The sequence below is a fragment of the Mirounga angustirostris genome, unplaced genomic scaffold (genome assembly GCF_029215605.1).
Source record: "Mirounga angustirostris isolate CCGP_5_RB_7025 unplaced genomic scaffold, mMirAng1.0.hap1 SCAF_8, whole genome shotgun sequence".
Lineage (NCBI taxonomy): Eukaryota > Metazoa > Chordata > Mammalia > Carnivora > Phocidae > Mirounga > Mirounga angustirostris.
The window spans coordinates 35,528,173-35,546,715 of NW_026991716.1; the positions used below are offsets into that span (position 1 = coordinate 35,528,173).

General features: G+C 56.8%; 1 protein-coding gene across 3 annotated transcripts in view; it reads right to left on the reverse strand.

Annotated features, from left to right (window-relative positions):
- Positions 1–7: 7 nt before the first annotated feature.
- KCNK5 (potassium two pore domain channel subfamily K member 5) overlaps positions 8–18,543 on the reverse strand; it is a 38,281-nt gene continuing 19,745 nt past the window's right edge. The window contains exons 2-6 of one of the 3 annotated variants that reach the window (XM_064597570.1): positions 17,496–17,676; positions 6,451–6,562; positions 5,112–5,278; positions 4,633–4,801; positions 8–2,509 (exon numbers count right to left, since the gene is read on the reverse strand). In XM_064597570.1, coding sequence (XP_064453640.1) covers positions 1,644–2,509; positions 4,633–4,801; positions 5,112–5,278; positions 6,451–6,484 — 1,236 coding nt within the window. In that variant the 5' untranslated portion in view covers positions 6,485–6,562; positions 17,496–17,676 and the 3' untranslated portion in view covers positions 8–1,643. Of the gene's footprint in view, positions 2,510–4,632; positions 4,802–5,111; positions 5,279–6,450; positions 6,563–17,495; positions 17,771–18,543 lie in introns of all 3 variants that reach the window. The other 2 variants (XM_064597571.1, XM_045866829.3) reach the window with 2 other exon arrangements.

An 18,543-nucleotide genomic window follows, 5' to 3' on the forward strand; every position in this document is an offset into this window, starting at 1 on the left:
CCAGCATAGCCCTGGGTCACAGGATGAATGCAGGTGTGGACACACACGCCCATCACTGTCTTCACATGTCGGGGGGTGGGGGAGGGGGGGTGGGGTCCGGCCCCACAGTCCTGGGGAGGGGGCTGAGAGGCAGAGAGGGTGATCACTCGCCTCCTGGCCAGCGTCAGTCGCCTGTGAGGGATGCCTCGCCCCAACCGTGCGCACTCGCTTCTCGGTGCCTTCACCCCCACTCTGCGTGGGGGCTCTCGACAGCGTGACTCTGGCTGAGCTCACCAAGAAAGGCCCAGCAGAGCTGGGGGTAGGAGGGCGAACATGTAACAACCCAATCCTTGGGGGCCTGCTCTTTCGCCTCCTCTCCCCTCTGGCTCTGAAGCCAACAATGGATGCCAGGTATATCAAAACAGCAGTTTATTTAAAAAATAACAAAACATACAGGGCAGAGAGGGCTGGCCCTAAGGGTGCGTATCGCGGAGACCCCGAGAACTCTGCCGGCCCCTCACCAGAAACAGTCTGTATACAGTTTCACATTATCATTTGCTCCCCGTGTCCCCAGTCTTTTCTTAAACACACATGCGCACCTGCGGACACAAATGCCAAACCGTGGCTGCAGCAGGGGAGCATTCACATCTTTGGCCCATCCCACGTGTAAGCCAAGAGCGACTCGGCCTCCCCCACCATGGGGGCCACGAGGGCCAGGGAGCCATGAGGTCCTTGTTTGGGGCACAGGGGAGGCTGGGGACAGAAGGAACCAGAGCTGAGCTTCCTCCTGCAGCTCCCTGGCTACCGCTACCCTCTCTTCCCGCAGCTTTCCCAGGGAGGGAGAAAGCCTGCCTCTGCCATCACCTGGCCAAAGGGTGAGTCAGGGAACTGGGCTCCGGGTGGCTTGGTCTGAGCAAAACCAGAAGGCCTAGGACCCTGGGCCAACTCAGAGCTTGCTCGGGTCCTGTGTATTAGGATAGGAGTGTTTCAGCATCAGCCCAGGATCTCCCCTTTCCCTTCCCCTGGGCGCCTCTTCCCTACTGGGCTTTGCAGTAGGGCCTGATAGGCAGACAAGGTGGGGTTGGGGGATGCTTATACATGCACCCCACACAGCACCCTGCTATTTGCTGAGGAGCTGAAGTGCTCAGTGCCCCCACACCATTGCTGTACCTCCTGCAAAGGCAGGACCCAGGGCTCACAGTGCCCTCCCTCCTCTCTGAAATAGCTAGCTCCGTGCTGGGCACACAGGAGCTCATTAATACTGGTGAACTCAAACGGCCAGGGCCCCAAGCCTAAGAGAACCGTGTGAAATGCTCAACCGAAGTACGTCCGAAGACCCATGCAGGTGCAGGCCTCCCGGAGGGTCACCTGCCAGCCCATACATGTCTCTGAACCATCAAATACACCAGCCATACTCAGGCCAGACGCCTCCCACTGCCAGGGTGCCCATTCAGCCAGAGAACCGAGGCCCTGTCCTGGGCGCACGCTGAGTTTGACCCGTAGCATCTAGCCGGAGGGGATGGAAGGTGAGGAAGGCCCCTGGCCCCCCACTCCCAGTTCCAGGGCTGCCCCCCACCAGGGGCCAGAGGTCCCAGCTGTAGTAGGATGCCCCAGGATGAGGGGAACAGAAGCCATCGGAGGTGGGGTGGGGAGCCGGCCCTGCCTCACGTGCCTCTGGGGCAGTCGGACTGACTGTACTCGTTCATAAGCTGTTCGTAAGGCACAGAGAGCTCAGACTCAGTGCTGGTGAAGGTGGACTCGTCCGACGAGGGGAACTCGCCCAGGTTCAGGGGCACCTCAGCTTCGGCCCCCTCCTGGGGCCTTTCCTCCCCAGCCAGGTTGTCCTCTATGGAGGACTTGGATGTCTCTTCGTCCGAGAGGCCGGCCTCCTCGTCCGCAAAGGTGATGCTGACGTTCTGGAAGATGAGCGGGTGGTAGTCCTGGGCGTCCCATGGCTCACCCTCCTCGCTGATTCGGTCCAGCTGGTTAATGAACACCTCGGAGGTCGGGGAGCCTTCCTTGGGGGGCCCTGCCCCGGCCTCGTCGCTGGGGGGCCGCGACACATGGCCTTTGCTCTTCAGCGTCTGAGACACCTCTTCCAAGCTGGGCACCCGGTTCTTGGAGTAAACCACCAGGGGGGACAGGGAAGTGGGGTGGGCTGGCAGCCCACCCCCCTGAGGCCCCAGCCCCTGTGCTGGGACCCTCTCCCCAGCCCCACTCGTCTTCATTGCCTTCTTCCCGATCTGCTTGATGAGGTCATTGTAGGTCTCCTCCTTCTTGGACAGAAAGCTGAAGATGTTGACGTCCTTGGACGCCGTACTCCCAGTCATCTGCAGAGCCTTTTTGGAGTGTGGGGAGCTCTCAAAGGACTCCTTCCGCCGCCGCCGCCGCTTCTTGATGGCCTTGTGGACCTCCACGAACATGCTCACCTTCCAGTTGACAAAGAGGGAAAGCCAGGCCAGCCCCAGGTAGATCCAGAGCTCCACAAAGTAGCGGTACAAGGCGTGGTAGTTGGCGCTGGGGTTCACACCTGCAGACGGGACAGGAAGCCCCGAAGGTCAGAAGAAGGTCAACAGGGACCTGGATGTACATCAAGGCCAAAGCCGGGTTCTCTGAGCGCAGGCACAGTGTCAGAACACAGAATGGGATGCACGGTGAAAGAAAGGACTAGAAACCAGACTGTTCCATCATCCTGACGGTCCAGTCATTCATGTCCCTATCTTAGTCCCCAACCTGCCTGAGCCTCAGTGTCCTCAACTGTCAGAAGTCAGGAGAGTGGTTCCCTAGGGTAAGGTAGGTTCCAGGTCCAAGGCAATGGGGAGGCTGTTAATGCAGCCAACACACAGGTCAGGAAATAGTTCATGCATGTTTGCCTTTCGATTATTCACTGTACCACATCTAGCTGTTTTGTGCACTTTGGGGGGCATATATGTTATAGTTCAGTTAAAACCAGGATGGAAATTAAGTGAGTGGCTGGCATCTTCACTGCTGGGTTTGGACTCACTGCTTTAATATGAATGGGGCTGGTGGTTGGGCCAAGAGGTCTGTGTGCACTGGTCCCAGCAGAAACTATTCTGGAAAGCCTTGATCCTCCTTCACTGGGGTCTGGCTGCCCCCTGACTTCCTGTTTCTGTCCTCTTCAGGCTGGCCCTTCCCGTGGTCTAGAGGGCTCTGCCACTCCACATCCTCCTCCTCTGAGGCCAGGCTCCCAACACCTGCTCCAGGGAGTCCTCCGGGTCACCCTGCACAGCTCTGACTGATCTCCTACACTCCAGCATTATGAGATTTCTAGCTTAACTTTACGTTTCTAGGCACACTGATCTGCGTTATTATATATCCTGCCCCCACCCCACCTTTCAAATGCGAGCAGTCTGGAAAAGGGACTAGGGGAAGGGGGCTTCCTCCAGAGTGGGGCTCCCACAGGGCAGGGACTATACCACCCTCATAAAATTAGAGGTCCCCTGAAGACAGGTGCTGTGTTTGCCCCTGGAGACAAGAGGTGTCTCTAAGGGATGCTCGGGGCTCTTGGTCACAGGCAGGGTGTGATGACAAGCAGGGCGCATGCTAACATAGCTGGGTCCTATCCTCAGCACTCATTTGATCTTCTACCACCCTGTTAGGTAGGAGCTGTTCTTTTTAAACCAATCTTAGAGATGAGGAAACTGAGGGAGAGGTCTGAGGTCTTGCTGGAGCTGAGAAAGTATGGCTAAATATACCCCACTTCTCCAGTACAAAGGCTTCTCCTTGTTCGCTCAGGGTCCCTTAGACAATGGCAGGGCTGTGCCTCTGTCTAACTTTATCTCCCAAGACAGCAGGCCTTGATCTGCCGAGGTCAGGAGAGTGTTCGGGCCTCTTTCCTGTCCCCTGCCACCACCACTCAGCCGCCCCTCCTCGCATTTGGAGTCTCCCCTTACAATGAGGCAGAAGGTTAGTGACCTGCACCTGCCCCTGGGTGGGGGTGGGGTGTGTGTGGGGGAGACTAGAGTCCCCTGGAGCCAAGGTTGGGGTCGGCTGGGCAGGAGGCATTGAGGGAACACTGGGTCAATGCAGCCAAACAGGAGTCAAGACAATGAAGGGCCAAGATGCAGGGCAGGCCACAGGCACAAGTCTCGGAGAGGCTGGGGCCAAAGAATTTTATCACCTGCCTGGATTAAGTAGGGGGAGAGTGGGAGGGACTGTCCCGGCCCCCAGAGGGTGGGGCAGCTTAGGAGAAGGCCTCTCTTGTCTCTAAACTGCCTGTGGCAAGAGTAAAGTTTCAGGCCTGTGAGCCAAACCTCTAGACCAGCTCCCTCCGCTCCTGTGATGGGATGTAAGGCCGGCAGCTCTGGGACAGGAAGGGGGCCCCTGACTTGGCTCCGGGGCTTTCTGGGTAACAGGCTCAAACCCTGCAGGGGGTGGGGAAGGACCTACCCCCAGCCCCTAGTGAACCTAGGCCTAGGAGACAGGGGAGAACAGAGGGAGAGGAAGCAGGAAAAGCTATGACCCAAGAAAGAAAGGGAAACAGAAGAAGACCCCTTGGTGGTGGGGGGAGGGTTGCTGCCCAGGACACTGAGCACCTGCTGGGGTCTCATTAAGGTCAGCTGAATTGCAGGTGGAGAAGCAGAGAAAGAGAAGGCGGAGAGGTTGAGGCACGGGGAGAAGGGCAGGACTCACCAGCCACAAAGTCGCCGAAGCCGATGGTGGAGATGGTGATGAAGGAGTAGTAGAGGCCCTCGATGTAGTCCCACTCCTCGGTCACCATGAACACGAAGGGCGGGATCACCAGGTGGACCAGGACGCCCCATACAATGAAGATGGCCGTGCACGTGATCTGCGCCTGCCGCTGATGGGGTGGGGGTGGGGAGACCACATCAGAGCCACAGCAGAGACTGGGGACACTCAGCAGGGGCGCCCGGAAGGCCAGGGAGGCAGCCAGGCAGGAGGCCAGCTGGCACCAGGCCCGGGAGGAGTGTCACCCGCCCAGCAAAGGGCAAGGAGCACCGTTCCCAGCCTCACCCAGGGGCTGGGGGTCCCCGAAACTGCCCTCCTGTCCCCGCTCTAGCACCTCTGTCCATTCTTGAATCTTTCCCATCCTCCCATCACCTGCCAGGGTCCCCCCAGCACTGCCCAGCCCCCAGGGTTTGGAGACCTACCAGGCTCACGCCTCTCTTGGTGAGGAACTGGCCCAGCCTCTTGGCACGTCCCCCGAAGAACTTGCCCAGGGCACTGATCCACGTCAGGCAGAGCGGCACCCCAAAGAGACCATAGAAGACACAGAAGAGGCGCCCGGCAGGGGTCTTGGGTGCCACATTGCCATAGCCTAAGGAAGAAGAAGAGAGTGAGGCACAGAGAGCCACAGCAGGGGTGATGGACCCAGACTCACCACGGTCCCTGCCTCCACTCCGCACCCATACCTACACCCACATCCACACAACCACGTTCTTGACGATCACTTGCTATTGATCCAGTATCACTCCTTCAGAAACGAAATTTCACTTCATTACACTTTGGTCGTGATCATTTATAAAGCAAGTAGGATGGCATGGGCTATGTCTCCTCCATCAGACTGGGAGCTCCCTGCTGGGCAAAGCCTTCATCATTAGCAAGCCTTCCACTAGTCTATTCGGCACCAGGGTGCAAATTACAAAGAGCCTTCTCTGGGGAGACACCCCAGAGGCACCACGGGAGGTGGTCTCTAAAGATGGCCATTCTTAATCCCGTCCCTTCCCGTATGCGTATGTTGCTGCTCAGGCCGGGCCGGCATCGGAGGCTGGGCTGCCGTGGCCGGCCTGGCCAGCGGGTGCGGCGCAGTGGTGCCTGAAAGGCTAAGTCTAAGAAGCCCCGTTGCTTCTCTCCGGGATGGCCCGGAGGCTCACTCTGGGGATTCCCCGCTTGGACCCAGCTGCCATACTGGGAGCTGCCTGAGTCACTGCGTTTTCACCCCCAGCCGTGCTCTCAGCCAACAGCCACGCTCCACTGTCGAACGTGTGATGGAAGAAGCAGTCCCAGATGTCTATAGCCAGTAGTGCTTCGGGCTGATTCCAGCCTCAGACACAGGACAGCCACCGCCATTACTGACCTCCGGCAAGAACCAACTGGCTGAATCCAGCCAGCCCACAGGGTGGCGGAAGATAGTAAGTTGTGTTTTAAAAGCCCCTAAGTCTGGGGTGGTTGGTCATGCAGCCACAGATAACCAAAAGAGACTGCCAGCTCAGCGAGCAAGCATGGGCTGGGGTGATGCAGTGCACAACCTGCTCAACCCCCTGCATGGCTCGGGCTATCGGGCTGTGTCGTTTCCGCTCCAAGAGCCCAGGTGAGCACTCCTGGAGAAGTCTCCCAAGCGTGGCCAGTCACCAAGAACTTACTAAATCCCCAGCAAAGTGTTCAAAGAACGCAATGCAACTGAAGGCCATGGGACCAGAGCTGGACTCTTACAAGGTTCCGTGGAGCGAGGGCATGGACGTGGGTGTCCTGAGGTCCCTGAAGACTTACCAATGGTAGTAATGACCGTGGCGGCAAAAATCATTGCATTAGGCCAGTTCCAGTTGTTGAACGTCTGATTCCCTGTAATGGCCACGCCCTGTCCTGCAGCATCAGATACTACCTAGAACAAGAGACACAAAGTGACGAAATGATTTCTTCGAAGTGCCAGCAGTGGATGCAACTCCATATGAGCATTCTTATTGAATCATCACAATAACAAGGTGGCAGTTACTGTCTCCAGTTTATAGATGATGAAACATTTTATAGAGGATCAGAGAGGTTAAGAGATTTGCCCAGGGTCACACAGCTGGTAAGAATGCAAACTCAGGCACTCTGTCCCTAAAGTCCGTTCTCTCACCGAGCCAGTGCTTCTCAAACTTACTAGCATGCACCAGCGTCACCCGGAGAGCTTGTTAAATACAGACTGCTGGGCCTCACCTCCAGAGTCTGATTCAGCGGGTCTGGGAAGGGGTCAGAGAATTTGCATTTCTAATGAGTTTCTAGAGGATGCAGCTGCTACTGGGCCAGTGACCACACTTTGAGAACCACTGTACTAGACAGTTCTGCCTCAAAGAAGGCACATGTGATTCAGAAACACGGGATGCCTATGCCCTACCCAGTCCTCCACAGAGAAGTCTTCTACTGCGGGACAGACCTGGGAGGGACCCCCATCCACCCCTCGCCCCAGCTCAGTGCCCTCCTGGATCTGTCTTCTGAGGGAGTATGCACTGCATCAGCTGGCTTCCTTTTCCCTGTGCTTGGAACTCTACCCTCTTTCCCTACAAGCTCCCCCTTCCCTCTCTTCTCTGGATCCCTCTCTCTGCCCTGGGCCAAGCAATTTCAAGGTCTAGGCCAGGACAGATCACCAGAAGTGGTGTGTACATTTCAGGGTGACTCAAAATCATGCGATCAGTCCAGTCCCCACAGGGTTCCCAGCAACTGTGGGCAGCAGGTGAGAGGCCACCTGGGGAAGTCCACTGGTGGCCCTAGAAGAAGCCTTATCTATTCCAGGAACTTTAATAGTGCCAAACCTGCTTCAACCTGCCGAGAATGGCCTCTACCCTCCCCATCCTTCAGTCCTGCCACCGTTCACCGCAACCTGCAGATGGCAGGGCGTGGACCCCAGCAGGGCCCGGGATTTAAGCCAGGAGTTCCAGTTCTGCCCCCAAGGGGGACCCCAGGGTGGGCCACCCAATCCAGACACCAGGAAACTCAGCCCAATTCTCTACAAAACTGACGCCTGGGACTGAGGGAAGACAGAAGGGCGAGGGATGGAAGAGGGAGACAGAAAGCCCGCAATTCTAACCCTCCGCGGCGCAACTGAAGTCCGGTGGGAAACAAGGGAGGGGCTGGGGCTGTTCTGAAGGCACGAGCAGTTTGCCCCAGCAGCAGCAGGCCCGTGTAAACGGATCTGCAGATTCCATAAAGAATTTTCCATGATGACATGCTCATCTGACAGGCCATCAAACCACACCACCCGCTGCCCGGCCTCCTCGCGGCATTTCCAGAACATCTCCCTGCAGGCCAGGGAATCGGCTCTCCCTGCAGCCCTCCCCTCAGAGGGCTGGGCTTCTAGCCGGCCTGGCCACTTCCAGGGGCGAGCACCAGCACGTCTAGATGCCAAGGGGCCTCTGGGTCCATCTGAAAGGTTTTCTAAAAAATTAAACCTATGTCTGAGGCAGGAAAATGAGCAGGAGCAGGGTCCCGTGTCTTAATGTTAAACAGATGGTGGCTCCCTTTGGCCCTTTGTCATCTCAGCTGCCCGTTGTAGGGTGGAGAGGGTAGAGCGCAAAGTGACAGACGAAGGGGAGCTCAGCCTGGCAGACAAAAGGAACATTTAAGGGGAAGCCGCACCACTGAGCAGAGGACGGTGCATTTGGGGCACTGAGTCTGGTCCTCCCCGTGGAGTCCCGGGGACACGAGCGCTGTCCCTCTTCTCACACAGACTGAAAGGGGTGGATTCTAGAAAATCAAACCAGAGCCCTCACAGATGTCTAAATGGGGATAGCAGAATGTTTGGCACATTCAGAAGAGGAACTGGTGGGCACTAGAAACGAGCACAGGTTCGTCAAGAACAAGTCATGCTCAGCTAAGTGCATCTCCCGCTCCAAAGGGGTTGCAAACCCTTGAAGTTGGGTGGAATGCAGTAAATCTAGATTTCAGCAAGGCAGCTGAACAGATGGGCTTGCAGATATTTCATGTGGACAAGACAGAGAGATGCAGGGTGGAGCTGGGATTAATTTGGGCCCCTTTAAAGGCAAATAAACAACCAAGAGGTACTGATCTTTATCAACTTGGCCTGAGGCCTCCACGATCAGGCTAAAGGCCTGGCCTCTTCCATATTTTAATCAACAACACAGAAAAGACATATGTAGAGGGCTGACCAGTCTAATTGGCAAAGGATGCAAAGCTGGGGACAAGCCGGGATGGGGGAGAGAGCCAACACACTGCAACGGCAGTTTGAACTCAAAATCACCTCGCCTGGGGAAGATGGGCCCAAGCTAACAAGACAGGATGATCTTTTACTATTTTCATGTCATACACTTTGGGTTAGAAAAGACCAGTCCAGGATCCACGGGAGAAGTCCTTCGGTTTCAGCTGACCACAAACTAGCAAACACTAGAAAGGTAAATAATATCTCCGGCAGTGTGAACACCTTCTCTCTGGAGGGCTGGGCCACACACGGGACCTCTGCTCCACTCTGGGTATCGGCCCTCATGTGATCTGCTAACCGAGAGGGAGCCGGGGTGGCGTTTTTAGATAACAAGCTACCTGAGAATGCACGGCTCTGGGCAGTGTCCCACTTTCGGTAATAGAAAGTGTTTAGAGCACAGCACAGCAGGGATGCTGAAGGTGTGACTGGACCCAGGGGTGCTCAGTGGGGTGGCAGCCCCCTCTGGGAGTGTCTGGAAATGCAGAGTGGGGAGGGGTGTCTGTGTGAGACGCTGCCACACACACCTTGGACGCACTGCGAGGAGATGAAATCCCTGTCCTCCCACCCACCTATGCCAGGTGATGGCGCTGGATGCCCCCCGACGCACAAGACAGCCGACACTGCCCCCGCTGAGAAACACCGGCTGCCCAAAGGCAATCTGTGACTTGGGAATCAGTTAGTAAGTGCTGAGGAGACACCGAACGGAAGAGTGGCAAAACAGGGTAACCAAAGAGGGCATTACGGTTGGGGGCCCTGCGGTAGACAAGCTGGGTCTCCTGCCTTCCCCCCTGCCAATGCTATGCCCTTTGGGGCACAGCCTGCAGCCTCAGCCTCCGGCCCTGGGTTATCGGGGGCCACAGTCCCATGCACTTTCCCCAGGACCTCTGTTATCTCTCCACGGTCATCCAGAGAGGGGCACTTGGAAGGGTCCCAGTGTCCCCAGGGTCAGAAGCACCACCAGCCCTTACAACAATCCTGTGGCAGTTCTGCCCACTGGTCAGGTCACGAAGCAGGCTCAGAGAGGTTACATGGCAGAACTGGGCTAGTTTCCGGACTATCTGGTTGTAAGTCAGTGGGGCTCCCCCGGCCTCCCTTCACGGCTCCGGCTGTCCCCTGGGCACCCCCAGCAACCCCCGCTGTTGCCTCCTCTGCGCGCATGGGCACCCAGCAGCTGGCCTGGGAATCAGCCTGGTTCCATCCCAATGCTGGGGCATGAAGTAGGATTTCTGTGCTGCTGAATGGCGGACACCCCTTGCTGGGGTATATATACACACATCACCTAACTGGCTCTTCCTGCGATCCTGCCAGGTGTCACTCGGCAGGTGGGGAAAGTGACCAGGACTGAGGTCATCCCTGGGTTACGGAGAGTGGCATGGGGGAGCCAGGCTGATACCCTGTTAGACATGGCGTCCTGTCCCCAGGGTTAGGGAAATAGCTCTCACAGGAGGCGGCGGCCCCTGTTCACTCACAGGATTCTTTAACTTGGCTCCCACATTCACACAAGACAATATTTTCCTTTTCCACAGAACCCAGGAGAGTGTTGGGAGAAGGGGATACTGCACACAGCCCAGGCCCAGCTCTGTTTGGGGAAGGAACAGAGCGCCCTCCTGGGTCACCCTCATGATCAAGTAGCTGTGATTTATTGAGGGCTTTCTATGCACCAAGTGCTGGGTGCTAACACCTTACTGCCTTCAGCGCATTCAATGAGGACAGAATCCTGCTGGGAAGATACCATAATTTTTTCCATTTTGCAAATGAAAATTTAAGCCTTAGAGAGGTTAAGTAAGTAGCCTAAGGTCAGAATGCTCAAAGCGAAGCTGGAGAGCCCTGACTAGACATGGTTATCCTGCCCCCCACCCCCCGCCCCTTCCCACAAAGGCCACAGGAAGGAGGCCAGTGCATACTTCCATCCCTCCACACCAGCTGAAAAAACAGTGCCCTAAAACCAGTCCATCCACTCTGACCCAAGCTCCGTATTTCTGGCCAGGCCTCCAGGGAGGCAACATGCCCTTGCCTTGGCTTCAGGCAACCAGCTGCCCTGACCCCACCCTCCTGGGCTCTTACTGTCCGCGAAATACGGGTTCCCGGACAGCTCCGCACCCCCCGGGGATCCGGAGTTTCCCGGGCAGAGGCAGCTGCCAGGCCTCCCCTTCCTGGAGAGACTCATCCTGATGAGTGGGCAGTCCCAGGGCTGAAGCCCACCTTCAGATCCGGGCAGGTGGGGCTGAGGTCAGGCCTCTCCCCTCATCCACCTGGGGCGGGCGGGGACGGGGCACCGGAGTCAGGGTGGCAGCCGGGCTGGCGATGGCAGCTAACTGGCACCCAGGGAGCTACTCCCCACCTTGCCTCCAGCTCCTAGGCAGACATCCAGTATGGGCCACAGAGCCCTTTCCTGCTATGCGGGGTGCAGCCGTAAGGAGCCTCCTCGATGCCAACCTCTCCTGGACCCACAGGCTGTGGAGGGGGTGCAAGCCAGGCAGCCTTTACCCATCCCTGGCTGCATTTCACGCTGAGGTCCATACACCAGCAGGGTGCTTGGCAAGCAGAAAGGACTTTTATCATTCCTCCCACCTGGCCCTCCTGGCGCCCCCTTGAGGTGGGCGGGGCAACCGCTTATTAATCTTTATTTCATAGATTAGAATAGTTATATTTGAATAGCAGCTGATTCTAAGCACTGAAGTGACCGATACCACCCAAGCATCTAAAATCACTTAGCTCGCTGAATCTTTACAACCCTAAAACATGGGGGCCGTTACCCCCAATCACAGATGAGGACAATGAGGCACACAGGCTAATTAAGTAGCGTGCCCAAGGTCACACAGCTAGTCAGCGGTGGAGCTGGGGGGTGAACTGGGGTGGTCTGGCTCTCAGCCCCCCGTGCCACCTACGGATGGGGAGAGGGGGTGCAAGGGATGCAGGGGGTGCTTCTTAGCTATAAGGAGTGGAGCCAGGTCTCGAGAACACAATTTCCCAAGCAACTGCGAGAGAAATGTCTGCAGGAATGCAGACTCCCCTAGAATGTAAGCGTCACGAGGGCAGGGCTTTTTGATCTGTTTTCTGCTGCTGTATTCCCAGTGCCTAGAACACTGTCTGGCACATAGTAGGTGAGCGTGGGTGAGGAAATTAACTGAAATGGGTGCATGTTCTTTGGCCTAGACTAACTTATCCTCTGGTGTCCTTCCTTCAACACTTTCCCAGCATCATTCTGGAGCTGGGTTTAACTAAATTCATTAACGACAAGGTGGAGGCCTTTATCCAGCGGGAGAGCGGGAAGCAGAGGTAGACCCCAGCAAGAGTAGGGGCTGGTGGGGTTGAGGGCTGGCTGCAGGGGCCCCAGAAACCACCTGCCACAAAGTAGAACTGAGGGCGGGGTGGGAGGGAGCGAGACTTTGAGGGGGGCAAAGGGCTGGGGAAGGGGTGGAGTGAGGGAGGCAGGTGAAAGCCCCCTCGGTCAAGGCCAAGACAACGGACCGAGTGGCAGTGGGGCTGGGAGAGTCCCTGGGGAGACTTGAAGGACTGTCTTTTCTGCAGGAAGGGGAGGTGGTCCCCTGGGCAAACTGTCCTGTGGGCAGCAGGTGAGCAGGGAGAGAAAAAGGAATCTAAGTCACCCTTGGTAGCAATACTTTAGTAAGAAGCCCACACCTTTCTCAGGGAATGCTTACAAAGCCCCTCTGCAGCTCAGCCTGAGCCTTGCATCTAGGAAGGCAGACGGCTCTCATGCCCGCTCCGTGGCACTGACCTGGTGGTGAATCTAGGGGAGCTCCCAATTGCTAACAGCAAGTCTCTGGGTAAATAACCTGGTAGTCTATCAGCCTCAGTTTCTCCATCTGCCAAGAATAACACCCACCCTGAGCATACGGAAAAGTAGGCCGGGCAACATCGTCAGCACTGAATGAATGGATCTGCAGTCAGTGCTATGACATGGTACGTGTGTCCATCAGGAGACCAGACCCTGCGAAGACCTGAGACCTGGGGGGAAAGACCGCGCGTCCCCAAGGTTACATCAAAAGGCGAGGAGTTAACTCCCCTGCACCTGGAGGGCAGGCCTGGGTGAGAATAGTACACTATCCCCAAGCTTCCTCACAGCTGCCACCTTTTCCCATCTTTCAGTTCTAAGAGTGAAAGCTGCCCTTTCTCAGTCTGATCAGTCTGCTCCCTCGGGGCACAGGGTGACTTCTCTGACATCAAGAGGGGGACAGGGGTTCAGTTGGAGTCGGAGGGGCTGGGGGCGTGGGTGTGTGTTAAAGCTCTCCCTGGAGGAAGCAGAAGCGCCACCCAAGATGTCCTGTTTCATCCCTCAGGAGGCCCATCTCTCCTGGTCTCTGCCACCCAGAGGCTCCCAGGCACCCTGGCCGGTTTCCCGAACAGCCAAGCAAGGCAGGCAGGCTGGGAAAGAAACAATGCCACACACTATGTCCCCCGACACTGTGCCCGCCAGGAGGGGCTGAGCCTGTCTGAGCCCCAGTCCCAGCTTGCCACCCCACTGCCTCCAGCTTCACGATGTCCACCCACCACCCGGCCCCTGCTGGGCTCTCCCTGCATGTCCGTATTGTCCCTATATCCATCTAGTCTAACAAAGAACCCCTCAGAACAGGGGGCCACGGGTGGGGTGTTCTGAACAGGACAGACGGAAGTAGAGGTTAGTAAACCTATCTCGGGTGCTTTCCAAGCAAGTATTTGCAGTTTGGGCTTGTTTAGAACAATGTTTTTCAAATCTTTTAACACCTGAACTAATGAACAGATAAAGGAGGAGGGGAGGAGGACCCCAGAGCCTGTGTGGGGACTCCCTAGAGCAGTTTGAGAAGCGGGAGTGGGCGTGTTGGGGGTGAGTCTGTCCAGCTGCCGGGCTAGTCCTTTCTCCGACTACTGGCAGATCACAAGTATCTTGGCCCAAAGGTGAGCACTCGTTAATCTTATTCCTAAAACCAATGGGAATTGAAGACTGTTAATGAAACCCTCCCTGATCTCCACCCTCTCTCTCTAGCTTTCCCTCACTGGGGATGGTGGGGAGGGGGGGGGGGCCTCCCGGGCTTGTTATCGGATGAGGAAACTGAGGCTCAGGGACCTGAGATACCACACAGGTCTCGAGGCAGTGGCTCTCAGTCCAGGCTGCCCAACAGAACCACCAGGGAGTTTACATGACTATGGTGCCTGGGCCCCCCCGGCAGATGTCCTCTGCAGCTGCCCTGGGCAGCAAACAAGCTCCACCGGGGGTTCTGATGGGTGGCCCCTCACTGCCTCATGCAGGGTGACGGGTGTGTCCACGGGGCTCCAAGCTGCCACCTCCCTGTCCTGAGCATTCTCGCTGACGTCTCACCTCAGCCCAGGTGGCCCAGGGTGTGGCTGGGAGGGCAGGCGTGCCTTAGGAGCAGGGGACTGGCAAGGGCCAGGTGGTGCCACCCTGATACCTGGCTCACCAGGCCCCGTCACTCCCAGGGAAGGAGCAGGTGTCTGTGGCAGGTGCCAGAACCCAAGGGGGCTGGACCACACCGCGTCTCAGTTGAGACCAGACCTCAGCTACTGTAGTGTGGACTTTGTTAACTTCTTTTTTGCTTATCTGCAACTTTCAGCTTTGCTTCAGTGCCTACCTGGACTAATTATGTTTTTAGAAGAAGGAAAGACAAACTGTTGGAGGTATGCTGGGATGGCAATGCACGGCTGAAGACCCAGGTCCAGCTCTGCTCTGCCAGTCACTTGCTGAGATTCTCCAGGAACACTTGACCTCTGCCTGCTTCCTTCTCGTAAAATGAGGCTGGCCTAGGACTGCTGGGGTCCCCCTGTCTGTACATGTCATATTTTCCTCTGCCCAGAACCGTGACTTCTGAGCCCAATTCAGCCCTTCCGAAGCCCCCCCATTCACAGCACATTCGAGAAAATACATTCTCATTCTCAAGACTTAGCTCACTGGCTACCAGTTCCAGTTCCTCCTGAGCCCCCAGCAAATCAGGCCGCCCATGTCAGGAGTGAGCCCTGCTCCTCAATCACACTTCTTTCCTCATGGCCCCTGGATCCCACTACAGGATAGAGAAGGCGACTCACTGCCTCCCCTCCTCTCTGGTCCTTAAAGTAATGTGCCAGTGCTGGTCCAGGCTGTCCTCCCACAGCCCAGGTGTCTTGGGTGGGGCTGTGTATAAAACACAATCCCCTGCAGTGTTGGTCATACCTACAGAAACCCACGCAACCTCATTAGGCAAGGTGGCCAAGTGGCCCACCACCCCACCCTCAGTGCACATTTAGGGGTCACTAAACTGCTGCTTCACCCAGACTGCACGTAGAGATCATCTGGCGGGAGCTCGGGAAAGTCCTCCTGCCTGGGTCCTACCCTCAGGGAATCAGCCAGACATGGTCTGGGGCATGGAACCAGGATGCTTAAAGCTGCCCCAGGTGACTCTAATATATACAGCCAATTTCAAAGCCACTGCCCTAGACCCAAATCCTCCTCCCTGTTAGGAGGCCGCAGTCTAGCCCGGCTCCAGGGCAGCAGGCCTGGAAGCATGGCTGGCCTCCAGTCTGCTGCTGGCCTCCCCCTACACGTCCTCCTGGACCATCTCTCAGGGGCCTTTGCGAAGTGCAGAGGCCCTGCTCAATCTCACGCTCATGGGGGCAAGCCTGTGCCAGAGGTGAGCACGTTTTCAGCAGAAATCTCTGGGTTTCCGACTTTCTCAGGCCCGGGAGCCCTGTCTGTACTCAGGAGGGACAATACAAACAAGGCAGGTGACCCTGCCCCCATTGTTCTCTGCCTGGGACGGTAACCCCCCAGCAGCTGGGAGCCCCTCCCATGAGAGCTGAGCCCAGGGACTTGCTGACCTGGGAGGGCTGCAGGTTTGGCTAAAGCAAACAGTGAAGGGCTGGTGGGGGTTGAGCTCAGGATGGGACGTCAGCAAGTGTTCTCAGGCACCTGGAGGGCTCAGCAGATGCGTAAGTCTGGAAATGCCTGTGTGTGCAGGCGCAGGGGAGCTCTCTGGCGTGGCTCGGGTCCCACAGCAATGCCACCTGAGAGCTGGCCATGGGGCTAGGAAAGCATTTTCTCCCACCCATCCACACACAAAGATGACCTTCTGCAGCCATATTCTCAAAATCCACCTCCTGCTTCATCTTCCGAAAGACTCAGGGCAGGTGGGATGTCCCAAGACACCTAATGACAAGAGGGACATTCTTTAGCCACCTCAGCTTCTCTACCCACCAATTCACACCCACTGTCCTGCCGGGGGTGACTGTGGCCCCGTGCTATCTGCTCCCTATCTGGGATGCCGCGGCCTGGGGCCTGGGGTCATGACTTGGCTCCTTCCCTGCCCCCAGAATCCAAATCCTGGGAGTGTCTGACAACTCTCTGCCTTGACAGATGCAGAGGAAACTTCAGCCAGGACCCCTCCAGCATGCCAGATGGGCAGAACAGTCCCCTGCCTCTCCCACAGGGATGTGGGGACTAGGGAGTAAGAGGACCCTGCACCATGTTCAGCTCCTGGCTTGTCCTTCCCAAGCAAGCCAGCAGACCTCTCTGTTGAGCCCCACTCAATGGCTCTAACAAGGAAGCTAGGAAGGGCGCTGAGGTGGTGTCTCCCTCCTCCTCGCCCAAACCCATAATCATCAGGCACCTCTCCCACCTAGAAATCCTCTAGCCCTAATGCCATTTAAGACGGAGACCCTGGAGGAAAGGAAGGCAAAATGGATAGTCGGGAGGCAAAATGGATAGTCCTATTCCCATTTTGTAGCTGAGGAAATGGATCAGAGAGGGCTAGTGAGAAGTCACACAGCAAGGTGATGACAAAGCACTGGGCAGAGACAGCCAGAATCCCCTGACTCTCAGTTGAGGGCCCTTTCCACCCAACAACCAGACCATCCACCACCCATCCCAGGACTGGGCTGAGAAATGCCACCCAAAGTGGAGCGGGGAAGGGGACAGTAGACGGGTAGGCACAGGTAACTTGTGGTGAAGAGCTATGAAAGTGCTGCGCAGATCTACTTTTTTTTTTTTTAAAGATTTTATTTATTTTTTAGAGAGTGAGCGAGAGAGAAACAGCATGAGAGGGGAGAGGGTCAGAGGGAGAAGCAGGCTCCCCGCTGAGCGGGGAGCCCGATGTGGGACTCGATCCCAGGACCCTGGGATCATGACCTGAGCCAAAGGCAGATGCTTAACCATCTGAGCCACCCAGGCGCCCCAGATCTACTTTTGATATCATCTGGGATGAGCATATGATGACACTCCCTGTCCCCAACTCCCGGGATGCCTCTTGGATTTACCCCGACCTTGCAGCGGGGTGGAAGGAGCAAACACGGGAAGTCACCATCCATGCAAGGTTTCTAAAAACAGCCTTGGAGCAGGCCACAAAGGAGGTCACAGGAACTGCTGACTTGCCATCTCCCCATCCAGGGCTGATGACCTGAGGGATATCTAGTTCACCATCAGCCTAGCTGCACCCCTCACCCCCTTCCCCTCACCCCCTCCACTCCACACTGTCAGCTTGCTTCCCATCCTCCAGAGCTCAGGTCTGCACGCTGGCCTGGACAACACAAACTGGGATGGCCAATCCACTTCAAAATCACAAAGATCATGGGTGGGACCCTCCATGAGCAGCACGGGGACAGAGCAGGAAAGGCCTGGGCTTTGAAGCAGACACACCTGGATTCACATCTGGGCTCTCCCATTCACCAGCAGGTCACCTGGGGCATGTCCTCTCCCCTCTCTGAGCTTCACTTTCCGTATCTGGCAAGTAAGGGTGCCAAGACTTCATCGGGTTGGGGTGCAGGTTACGTGAAACAATGCGCGGCTGGGCATACAAGTGGTGCTCCCGAAACAGGTACTAGAGGTAGAAAAGTGAACATGCGAAGAACAGGGGGGATGGGCAGGCCACCTCCACTCTGGGGGTATACACCTGCTGGACAGGGCCTCCGGAGCTGTGGACATGAGAGACGGGCTAGCTGTCAACAGCGATGCCTTCCTTCCCGGCTACCACCACCCGGAAGACCAGGGCTTGGGACGGTACTTATGGCTACAGACATTCTACTAGGTATCTGTTATCTGGCCCCCCGTTTATCTCCCCCAAATGACTGTGAGCTCGGAAGGCAGATCTCACTCATCTCTTACCCCTAGAACAGAACCTGGCACTAGTAATCACTCAATATTAATGAGTAACTGAGTGTCCCAGATGTACATCTTTCACACCCAGCCCTTCCAGGGCACACGGAGCGGTGCCGGTGTATTTAGGGTGGGTTCTGGCTCCACTGGATAAGGAGGGCAGTCCCGGTAGGTGCGGGCAGCCCGGGTTGATGGCTCTTTCCCTGCCCCATTGCCTTTCCCCTGCGTCACCCCACCCCACCCCACCTGTCTTCAAGGCCAAAGCCCCCAGAGGTCCTAGCCCTGGTGAGTCAGCTGCTCTGCAGACTTTGGAACCACCAGGATTTTAGAGGAAGGAGGCAGGTGGGTGGGGAAGGGTGGGAGCCCAGGAAGCACGTCAGGGTGAGGGCCACAGGTCTTCCCATGCATGAACCTGCTTTCCCGCTACCCCAGCGGGGGGACAGGACGCTCTGTTCCACGAAGCTCTCTTGAGCCCTGGTGGCTGCCAGACCTGTCCCTCTGGACACAGCTGCCCACTTCCCTGGGCTCCCCTGCTGGGACCCTGAGGACAAGGTTCCCCACCACCGGCACCCCCGGACTCTTGCCTCCATGG